The sequence below is a fragment of the Branchiostoma belcheri genome, unplaced genomic scaffold, assembly GCF_001625305.1.
Source record: "Branchiostoma belcheri isolate BF01 breed outbred unplaced genomic scaffold, Haploidv18h27 scaffold20, whole genome shotgun sequence".
In the NCBI taxonomy this organism is placed as follows: domain Eukaryota; kingdom Metazoa; phylum Chordata; class Leptocardii; order Amphioxiformes; family Branchiostomatidae; genus Branchiostoma; species Branchiostoma belcheri.
The window spans coordinates 1,697,050-1,709,122 of NW_017803491.1; the positions used below are offsets into that span (position 1 = coordinate 1,697,050).

The 12,073-nt window shown below is 40.7% G+C and overlaps 1 protein-coding gene across 1 annotated transcript in view; it reads right to left on the reverse strand.

Annotated features, from left to right (window-relative positions):
* Nucleotides 1-970: 970 nt before the first annotated feature.
* The window catches only part of LOC109469299 (parkin coregulated gene protein homolog), a 23,313-nt gene continuing 12,210 nt past the window's right edge, over nt 971-12,073 (reverse strand). Inside the window, exons 4-5 of the mRNA XM_019767806.1 lie at nt 7,231-7,380; nt 971-2,584 (exon numbers count right to left, since the gene is read on the reverse strand). Coding sequence (XP_019623365.1) covers nt 2,424-2,584; nt 7,231-7,380 — 311 coding nt within the window. The 3' untranslated portion in view covers nt 971-2,423. The remainder of the gene's footprint in view (nt 2,585-7,230; nt 7,381-12,073) is intronic.

Genomic DNA, 12,073 nt, shown 5'->3' on the forward strand with positions numbered 1-12,073 from the left:
TCATACGGACCCAGCAACAAGAAAGAGCCAGCGGTAACTAACTACAGAGGATGGTATCCAGGCTACCTTGGGCCTTAGGTGATTGAACTCTTTGGAGGTAGATGTTACCCCCTGTGATGAAATGGAATGTCCCTAGCAACCAGATATTTTGGCAATAATCTTTTGTGGCCCCTCTCACCTGACCTGGCCAGAAAATTGATACCTCTCGCTGTTTGTTTGTTCTTTTGTTTATGTTCAAACCTCATGAGGGGAGAAATAGTTGGTAGAAATAATGATTGAATGGTTGGATGCTGTTTGCAAAACAGGAGTTTGAGTACCGGCTCCATGAGTTGTCTTGCGGTGTACCTGTCTCTGTGAACCCTGAGGGCTGAGGGACTTTCATAACTACTCATTAACCAAATCCAAACTGTGCAGTAGTTAGCCTAGTTACCATCCTCAGAAGTAAAGTCAGCGTAAACTCACCAGGTTGGTACCTGGGACTGCACTATATCATATATGTTTTGGTTGTTTGGTTGGTCTATGCTCTTTTTTTGGTTCTGGATAAGCCTTGGCCTCGACAAGGACACTATACTAAAGATATAACATCCTTGGCCTAAGGAGTAAGCAATCATCTTTTGGGAATGATCTGGTTCTAGATCAAGGAAAGCTTGAAAGTGTACTCAAAGAATGGAGAGACTGCAAAAATTGGCAGGATTTGCGCTCTCCAATGATTTTCAACAGTTTAGCATAATTCATTCTCAGACTGGCATACATAATGACATATCTGTACTTTTCTGATTGACTACCATAAATTTTTAATTGTACCCCCTGCAGTGATAAATGTGGATCAATCAGTCATGAAATGACATGTTTTTCTGTGAAAAGGTGTTGCCTTGTTCTTATCCAACAAGTTTTTCAAGTCAACTACTACGAGCCTTATAAGTAAGAAATAACCAATCATGGTACTTCAAAAATGGTGACGAGGCATTCCTATTGTACCAGTAATGGCCTTTATTCAAAATTACATACAATGCAGCAGTACAAAGAAAAGCACAAAACTATATGTCGCTAGCTTGCCGTTGTGGTGTGAATTTCAAACACTCTAATCAGTGAAATGGTAGTTAACGAGAGAAAGACCCCATCCCTAATGTACACAGGAATATCCCACTTGCTTAGGCAAATCCAAACGGTCAACTAGAAGGCGTATTTACACATTAGACAGTATCTTTATACACTTTCACATTCAGTCAACATATACGTTGCACCACCTATGTCTTGGATAAAACACACAGTATTCAAATACTCTACTAATGAAATCGGAATGTTTCTGGAATATACATGACAACTTTTTTTCCCTTCAGCCGGGCCAGTAGAGTGAATAAAAAATGTGGCATAACCATTTGTTAAGTCGTTTGTGTGCTGGGAGTGCTGAGTTGCCACGCTACTGTGCTGAACAAATATGCGGACATGAGCAAATTTGCTCGGCCGCACTTTCACACACATCTGATGGTGAGAAGTCGACTTCTGAACTTTATCGAGAGAAATCCAGAATTAGATCAGACAAACACCGATATATTTTCAGCTGACTGTCATTTTCAAAAGTCTGTCAAAATGTAGCGATTGGTCATTTGTCATGATGTCTTAACATTCAGGTTACAATGAGGGTAAAAAGAGAAAGTCTCTTTTAAACCTCTTTGATCATAGTCTGGAGACACTACACAAATAAGATGACATCAAAAATAGTACATATGTTGAGAGAGCAGTTAGACTTTTCTACATGTTTGACATAGTCTTGTGCAAGGCTCTACTTTTGACACATATGAGGCATCAGCAATATTATACATGAGCTTAGGCTAAAGATATACGGATGACTCTGGGTGTGCTGTCTGAATTCACTTTAATATGATCATATTCTACTTTTCCATCTATAGACGAAAAGTTGCATGTAGAATTCTAATCCATAGTTCACTGCTGACTCTTTGAGAAGACATTTCATTTCAGCACAGATTTTGTAATCAAGCAGCTAAAATACATGCATTCTACTGATGGGTTCAACAAGTTTCATTGATCTGAAGGAGATGTATACTGTAAGTCTTGTAGACTTGTAGGGTAGCTGAAATTGGAATAAAGTAATAAACTATAATAGAGCTGAGAAAAGACAACTTTTGGTACAGGATACACAAGGTCTATCCCCATTTGAGGTATGAATTGTGAGAATTGCATCTATCTTCTTAAAGAACACGAGATAGCGACAAAAGTGTGAGACTTGGTGGTGAAACTCAGTGCTGTCAAAGCATCATCTGACAAACAGAAGTTAGTCAATTCCATTTGTCATGACCTCATCTCTCACTTTTCTCCCAATTGTCTCTACCAGGAAATGAACAGAAGCTTGTACAGGACTTAATCTACACCAGTGTCAACAGCAGGACTGTGTGAGCGGGACTTTAGTTCAGCATGCAGGACTCGTACGTGGGGACCATGTACTTGATGTTGATGAAGGCATCCTCCCCGCCGTGCCGCTCGAAGGCCTCTAGCGTCTCCTGGATCAGGTCTCCGATGTTTTCCCGCTTCTGTTGGCTGTAGTCGATGCCGTCTCCAGAGTTCACTGGCAAAATAAACGAAAACACAATTGTTACTTTTGTCAGAATTCATAAAGGCACAAAGGTAAATCTTACATATGGAAGTATTCTTTTGGGTTTGTGTATCTGTTTGTTTGGACAGAGTAGGTTGACAGCACATGGGTAGGCAGGAGAAGATTGGTAGGCAGAATTGCAGGTCAAAAGTTTCAGACTGTGACTGGGGAGCCAGAGGTTTGCATACTTCCCAGAGGTCTAAAATGTCTGATTTCTTGTTGTAGAAAAAGGCTTTGAACTACATGTATGGAAAATTGCTGAACAATAAATACAGAGTTTGAGTTTCTTGCTATGAGCAAAAAAACACTGAATACCAGACATGTGACCATATAAATGTACGGCAATGAGTCAAATTGGCATGATTTGGGAGGTGTTAACTGCCCTGCAACCTTTCAATCCAGGCAACTGATTGATGGAGTTATCAATCAATAAATTACAGGTAGAGCTGCTAGCCTTATGACAATTCCCAGTGCTGGAGTCAAGCAAACTTTAGCTGCCAGACCATGTTGATGAATGCCTCCCCTTCAGGGATAGAGAGGGATATATACAGGCAGAGTAATTTCCACCCAGGCAGGGAGTGACTGCCGAAATTGTCCCCACATTTAACCGGCTCACTTCTAATTTCATCAGCGCCGTTTATTGCTGGCTATAAAAAATGAACCTGTGGGGACCTCGTCAGCTCGCAGTGGCTTGAGCTCATCAGAACTGGCTCGACTAATCAAGCCCTACACCACCAGAGGCCTTTCCACATCATCCCCGACCAACTTTAATTGAATTTAGTGGTCAGAGGGTAGCAGAATGTGACCTACGACCCTTCTATATCCATCCCCAAACCCCCATGGTCCCCAGCTACTGCATTTGTGTAATGACTTGGCAACTGTTGCTCATGATGTCCTAAATTTCTCGCTTTGCCCAGTCGCAAACGTGCAGACATTTGCGGACTTTATTTGAAGACATAATATTTGTTATGAGAAACTGGAATAGAATGTGGGTAACATTACAGCCATAGGCAGGCTGTCATCATTAATCATTAGAGGCAGGTTTGTTTCAATTTAACCTTCCTCTGGCCATTCTAATTCATTCGCTTGGTTTGCAGTAAAGAAGACTAAAACTTGGCCAACTTACAAGTACCACCCCCAGTATACACAATGACGAAATAATGTTATATCAGAATCAGTTTCAAAACCAAGAAAGCATTGTTTCAAACTGTAACCTAAGAAATACCATACATTTCCACATGTTAACTACTGTTCTGACATTGGTCCATGTCACAGTCTGTACTCCTCAAGTGTTAGCCATAATTTTTCTCTGTCAAACAACGCCTTGTCACCTTATTCCCAACGGGACAGTAGGCACGTTTAGACATCATGTCTATAGCCTGGAGGGCAGAGTTAACATTCTGTGGCTCAACTTGGTAGAAGTAGAACTACCAGACATATGTCAATGCTATGCTAAGACCTCTGCAAAGGCCTGCCTGCACTTGCGACTTCCAAATAAAGTCATGGCCACCAAGACAGGCATGACCTCCTTCGGGCAAACACAGGAGACTTGTGCCATCAGATTTTTTTCAAGGGCCCGCAGATGCTTATTAGGGCACGTCTACTTTCCTAAATATCTAAAACCGACATTGCCTTCATTTCTAAAGTACTATGTATGGGAGAAATTTTTGAAGATACTACAATGCAATTTAAGACAATAAATTAAACTAGAAAATAAAAAAAAACATATATGATAATGTCAGACCATTTTTGAAACAAGTGTTGCTTGAAAAGGTTTCTTGGTCTTGTTCTTCAAGTCCATATTGTTGTCACTGTAATTATTAGGCAATGGACCCCCTGTTATTTGTAAACTATAGCAGCTTGACAAGCCACTTTCGCACTTCTAGCCAAATGAATCTGGTTGCTTGAAGCTTGGATCAGGCTCATTTCTCTCCAATTCTTGTTCAGTTCTCCCTGTTGGCTTTCATGCCAGGGGAACAAAACCTGCGTTTGTCGAAAGTCGGGAAATTATTCATGAGTCCCGTTTGTTTGGTGATTTTCCTGAAAAGTCACAAGAAGTCAGTATTGTTCCGATGGAACACAACACCCCATTGAGACTTTCTCTTTCTGTTCAGAACTGAATAGAACAACATAGAAGGGCTCCCTGGGAGTCAAACTAAAGTTGGTGTACAAACAAATGGCATTCTAGAACTGCAGTGATTTCTTGCTATTATAAGATCTGTAATCGTGCGTGTAATTTTCCAATGTCAATGTATTTATCCATGTCCAAGAAAAAGTGCTGGCAAACAACTTTTCTACAACTTCAGCAGAGCCCTTTATAACTCTTTGCTAGACACACACTGGAAGCTCCTGCCATATTTTCTATATGGATAATACTGGTGCTATGCATTGAAACAAAAAAGGAATGTTAAGTACAACAATATGATTGCCGTCACATAAACATGAACTGACACCCAAACATACACACTTTCCACACGTGTGCTTAACCCTACTTTTTGATGTGACAGAAATAAACTAACACGATCTCGCTGCAAAGATTCTTCAAGAGTCCAATAAGCCCATCTTAGGATAATGTTACCATGGAAACCATGGTTGCTAGGCAACGGGGAGATGGATTGTCTGCACTGCCTAGGAAAAGAAAAGTTTATCTAGGGGCAAATGTGATGCATTAGCCCAACAGTTGGGGATGGTCAAGCTCAGGCCCCTGACCCTGGAGTTCTGTGTTTCCCAAACGTGCCTGCAGCTAATCTGCTCTACCCAATAGCAGGAATAACAGGGGAGTCTGGGATGTTTGTTGTTTGTGTGCTTGCTGAACTGCTAAATCACTGGCCAGTGACTCTATCTTAGCCTGGTGAGGAATTCAGGCTGTTGTAGTAGTAAGTTTTGGCAAAGGATTTGTTGAAGGTCACGTGTGCCACATGTTTGAACTTGACTCGTACAAGTAAACATTACAAGTGATGTAGATAAGGAAATGTCCACGCTTATTTTAGACCTCGTTAACTAAATCATTGAACATCATCTGTGATTTCAAAAAGATGCTTCCACCTTGCAAATTATTCAGCTTAGAGTAGATAACTTCTCTAACTCTGTTGCTGGTTGCATGTATAATTTTACCCAATTTGCATGTCATGTCTTGCCAACAGAGGTACAAATAATGTTCAAAAGACAGACAATGTGATATTCAAGCAACAGTACATACCCAGCTTGTGTATTTTTCAATTATTTAGTTAGTAGAAATACCAGTTTTTGATCATTTAAATAGTTCATAACCATTCAAACTACATAATCATGTCCCTTAAGTGAAGTCACAATGGACAGTATTATGATATGATCCCTACATAACAGGTTGTGTGACCTCTTTGGCCAAGGTCAACTGAGGTTAAATAGCTAGATTAGGGTGAGCACATGTCTTACTGGACATGATATGAAATGTATTGTAAACAAGTCAGATTTTAGAACCATCAATGACTTTTCAACAACTCGGTTGACGAATGCCTCCAGCTGGATCAACATGGTCGTAACAAATACAAACAGCATGCAGACTTTAGAAAGAAAGTTTTCAAAAGCCGTATAGGATTAAGTACATACTGTTTTTCAACTTCATTTTAGGCATGTAGTCTATTGGCTGCAATAGGTAGTGTTGGTGTTTGAAGATGCCAGTTTGAAACGAATGCAAGTAAGCTTAATGTGTAGAATTATCATTTATCGATCCAGGTTTAATATCAAGTTGAACTTATATTCTTTACATCACATCTCCATCCCATATTGCAAGTGCCTTTTCTTTTTCTTTAAACGACTTGTATCAAATAATGAATCTTAGTCTCTTGGGGTACCATAGCGTGCAATCAGCACTAGGAAGCAACATATAATTCATTCCGAGGCAATTGTATACACATACTTGTGGTAATAAATGGCTTCTAGTGTTCAAATATGTCTTCAAAATAATAAACATCAAGATATTATGTGTCTATTTTTAAGAAAGGGTAGAGAGGACTGCTCTTGATGAGGGTCTGCATGCCTTTTTCCGTGAGGTGTTTTATCTTGTAAATTTACTGTGAAGTGTTGCCGGCCCTCCTAAATTTACCATTGAGTGTTGTCAGGATCCCCCCATGCAGATCCTCATGCAGGAATATTGGCTGGCTGTGTGGTCTTCCAGGAGTCAAAACACTTCCAATTTATAGACATGGTAGTGCTTCATATGTCATAGCAAGAAATACTTTGTATGCCAGCTGCACTTTTTGTTTTGAATCCTTTGCCCTTTATGATTTGAATGAAACATGAGCTATAGTTTTTGAATAGGTCCTGTTGATCAATATTCTTTGAGATTGAAATGCTAAGGACTGGCACAATATTTTCTGTGCAACTTTTGCAATGAACTCTTGTAAAGATTTTATAGAGTACATGTAAATCTTTTTAAAGAGACAAAAATAGTTTGGCTATTATGGATGTCCTCTATGCTCTTTAAAAGTTGTCAAATTTCAAAGTTTTCAAAGAATTTGATGTAACTTTTCATGTTTTTGAGTGAAGATGCAGAATTTGCTGTTTGTTCTTTCCTGTATTACAGTTCATATTTTTAAAGATGCATAAAATTTAATGTTTGATCTTTCTTCTGTACTTACAGTTCATGTTTTTGAAGATGTTGAGGATGGGCAGGATCTGTCTGTAGTACGGGACCAGCGCCTCTCCCACCATCTCACCCGACACCACCAGGTGCTGCAGGACCTTCAGCGTCGTACACACCACCTGTCTGTTCCTTGTGTTTAGCGCATCTGTAAACAACAACAAGTAAACAACAACATCAGACCTGTGATGTACATACCTAGTTATTTCCTACCTTTGGTACTTCTATATAGTAGATAAAACACCATTAGATTCTCTAATGCACCCAAACTCTTTCTAAAAATTCTAGCATATTAAAGTAATATCTCGGGCATGTACCTGTAAACAAAAAAAGTCTCTACCTGTAAACAAAAAAAGTCTCTGGAATTAATCATACCTGTAAACAAAAAAGTCAAACATGCTAGAACTACACTCCACTGCAGCTGTGAAAAATAGCCTGGTACATATCAACTAACTGAGGTAAAAGTCATAGCAATGGTCTCCTAACTTGTTCATTGTCTTGGATGATAACTCTTATTAACTTCTCATATTCCGATGAAAGGTCTTTTACAGAAAATTGCTGTCATAGTTATCTATTTCACTTACCCTAAGTTTAAAAAGCACCTGTTAAGATCTATAAAGTTATTACTGCTATGAGGGGGTTTAATTTGATTCATGGCATCTTTGAAGTGTCAGAAATGAATTGGCTACAACAGGCCCAATCCACCTCCCGTCACCTGCCCATTCCTCATCCCTCTGTCCAGTCTACCTTTGGTTGGAAATTACTGATTCTCCTCCCATGCCTCAATTTCCCCCGCGGGCCATTTTTCTCCCAGAGCCATCAGGTACCATATGGCCCCCCTCCCGCCCAGGTGTGATGCCTGACCCCACAGGCCCCAACACTTATCCATCATACATGGGCGCTGACGAAGGTGCCACTGTTATTGATTACTTCCAGGACCAGGGCTCGAAATATCACCTGCGTGTTCAGGTTCAAAGTTCCATCCCACACCTAGGCATACTGTAGGGTGGCGCCCATCTCCGTTTCTGTTGCCCTAGAGCCACACAGCTGTGCTACTACTACAGCATGTTGCTCCTATTAACCCTCTTGCCCTGTGTTGTCATGATGACAAATGTCTGCAATAAACCTGAAGAGAAAGTCAATCGTCTTTGGCTGAGTTAAAAGTTTTTGTCCCTAATACAATCAATATTACAAATGAAAAAAGTGCTAACCATCTAACTTTATATATGCAGGAATATATTTTGCGTTCATTTCCATACTAGGATAAAATGGGAAGAAATTGACAGACATCCTCTGCCAGCACAGAACACTCCCATCCCTGATATTGATGGTCCCACTAAGTGGTCTGCAGGAAATGGGGACTTGTCCCATTTGTCTCTGCTGCTGGATTACCCACCAATCAATGACCTGCCTGTCCTAATGTCATTATTTCCTCGACATGTCAAGAGTCTGGTGAATGCAAAGGCCAAGAAGTCTCTTTCTTTCCACTTTCTTCAAAAATGAAACAAATCTTTGTAATGACTTTCTGCAATGATTTGTTAATAAGAAATCTATTCTAATTCTGACCTAATATCATTATTTGCTTGACATGGCAAGAGGCTTGTGAACCTGAAGGCCAAGAAGTCTTCTTTATCTTCTGTTTCCCCCAGGAATAAAACAAAGCTTTAATATGATTTTCTGCACTGTAAGCTCAAAACTTGGTCATAAATGTACAATAGAATGGATGAGTATATAGAGTCCTGAATACAATGTATGTAGGCCAATAATTTTTTTCCTGCTTTCTTTAAGAATGAAACAAAATTTGTAATGATTCACTCTACTAATTGCTCTCAAGAATTCTGTTTAGAACAAGTTCCAAGCGAATATACAATAACGTAGATGACTATAGAGGCTAAAGTCCCTCTCAAAATTCTAGTTTAAAGTCAAGTTCACTGCTATCTTGGAGATCGCTACATTTGTACCTTGCTATAATGAGACTAGATAGCAATCTTGCCTAAACAAGGCAAGGTAGCAGTCTTATGCTGATAATGTCAAAGTCAATGTACAGTGACCTCTGTTACCATTTTCACATCTCCAAAGAAATATCGGCATGCAAATAAAGTCTCATGGATCACAGAGAGAATGATTATAATTGCAAATTAAGGACTTAACGACGAAAGCTTTACTGAGAGGATTATTCTTCCTTAGCGCCGCTGGATTTGACAGTTTCTTCCCCGAGCTGAAAATCCTTCCACTTGTGGCACTTTAACTTCTCTGATGGCGGAATCCTTTTTTGGCAAGATTTACGGTCATTGATTTCCGCAAGTTCTTTTATAGGATCATTAAAAGGTTACAAGCTGTAGGGGTGTCGGTTGCGATGCCTCGAGCATTGTTTAACAGTGAGGCTAGGCCAAGTTCATCAACATGGAGTCATCATTTCCTCATTATTGCTTTATCAATCATAAATGCTATCATCAGAAAACACTTTCCTAGATTAGAAGACTGTGTGGAAACCATACCTGGCCACATTTCCATTCTTGCAACCAAAAATTGAAAGCTCCTTGTTACAACTACGTTAAGAATGCACACTCTTGACTGTGGACGCATAAATCGAACAATGTGGAAATGAAAATGTTTTAAAGATATGGTGGTTACATTGCAGCATCATTGTAAATCTAGTGACAACATTTTCTTTTGTGTGACTTTACCCAAGGAATACATTGATTGCGCCTTGCTTGCAGTAACTTCCGCTAATGTCTGGATCATGAATCGCAGTCGTGACAAATGACTGAGCAAACTGTTCATCTGCCTTACTCCGACAGGTCGGGATCTACTTGTCACATAAATTAGAGTCAGACCAGGATATCTCTAATGAGATTTCTGAGATGCTTAACCTGTTCTTGTGACTACTTGTGCTGCTTGGGTGCTTCCCATGCTGATCATGATAGCGTGTGTCTGTGTGAAATACTTTTCAAGGCAGGTTGCACCCTGGGTAACCAAAATAAAGCTTAGGTTGATGAGTGCTGATTCAAGTTCATACGGTGAGCATTAATTTTATCCCTACTGATGACATTTTGTTTGTTTGTTTGTTTGTTTCTTTTTTTGCTTTAGCTAATGATGAGAGTCCAATCACTACCAAGATAAACTGGTTTCTAAAGAGGTTAACATATCAATTATAATAGCAGAGAGCCCTGGTCACATTTGTCATGTAATGATTGGTATGATTGCAAACTGAGAACATTCTTGGGACAGCCGTGCACGCTTCATACAAATTTCAACTGTCTTGTTACCGAAAAGACTTATAACATTGTCGACTGTTCGTATTGTCACAACCTTAGTGGAAATCTCCGAACATCGAAATCATATGAGGACCTTTGAGGAATGTGACCGCACCATAAGTTAAAATGTGGTGCTAGAAGAATTAACGACCTGCGAAACAAATCCTTACAAGTTTTTCACTGTCCCTGAATGATTAAGACCCGGTTTACACGACGACAAAAACCTGGCGTACGATAATGGCGTACGCACGCGATCGTACGTCCGTTTCGGTTTACACGGAGCGGGACGGACAGCGCCGGGACTCCCGCAGCGCTCCACACTATCGTGACCCCATTTGACCCGCCGCGAGCTTTGACATAGCGCTATTTTCAAAATGGCGGGAGAACAGGCTCTTTTTCTGTTCTTCATGCGTCAGATGTTGCTATTCTTCTTTTCGCGGATGTACTTGCGTCGCCGGGCATTGCGTAGAAGAAGGGTTGGACGTCGCAGGGAGCGGTACCATGAGATCCAACGGGCAGCAATTTTTGCAGTCATTGCAATCATTCAAGCTCAAGGCGGGATCGATCGGTCAGTGTGGGAACGTGACAGTTAGAGCTATTGCGCACTTCTGCCATGGTCAGTTGCGGCAGTCGCGAGCAAACAGGCTCAGCAAAACAACAAACAAATCAAATACGATAAAAAACAAAGGAAAACCGAAACGGATCAGAGAAAACGGAGTAAAGATCAGTAACACGGCATGGGTTTTCACAGGCGCGGGAAGAAGAATGGAATTTGCATATGACCCCTGACCTCCTGCAACAGGGAAGTGCTTGCGAACGCCGTTCGTACGATCAGTCGCGTTTACACGAGGCGGGGAGGCATCCTGACTCCCCGCTGGGCGATCGTACACGATCGTACGCCTGCCTTCGAGGTGGCGTACGCAAATTGCGTACGATAGGTGCGTACGATAGGTGGGGCCGGTTTACACGCTGGAAAAAATGGTCGTACGCAATTGTCGTACGATCGCGTGCGTACGCCATTATCGTACGCCAGGTTTTTGTCGTCGTGTAAACCGGGTCTAAGTTGGTGCCCTCTGAGCCATTTGACAAGTTGGAATAAAACACTTCTTTAATTTCCTCCCCCAGAAAAAGTAATTTCAATGTTCATTTCCACTCCTCCTCACATGGTTCTAAGCTTGTCTTCAACATAACCCTGCCCCACTTATAACTCTGAAAATCACTGGCTGTTCTTTCTGTTAGAAAGTGGTTTTGATAGCAGCTGATGTGAACACGTGTACATCTGCTATACACCTGTTTCTACTTTTTCTTCTCCCAAAGGCTGAGAGTAGCCTTGACCATGTAAAGTAGAACATCCAGTACGAAGGTCAGTCACAATAATGGGGTAGTTTTTGGTCATCTTCTGGCAGAAAAACACAACAGGGCATTACCTTTTCTTTTCCTTTTAGATTGTACATTTGTCCTCAAGCTAGAGCTATACATGTACTTGACTCCAACAAGAATGACACTCTAAGAAGTTAGCCTTAAGTTCCAAGGAACCTATTTTTCATGCCTGAGTTACACACTTAAGATACATGGCTGTTTCCT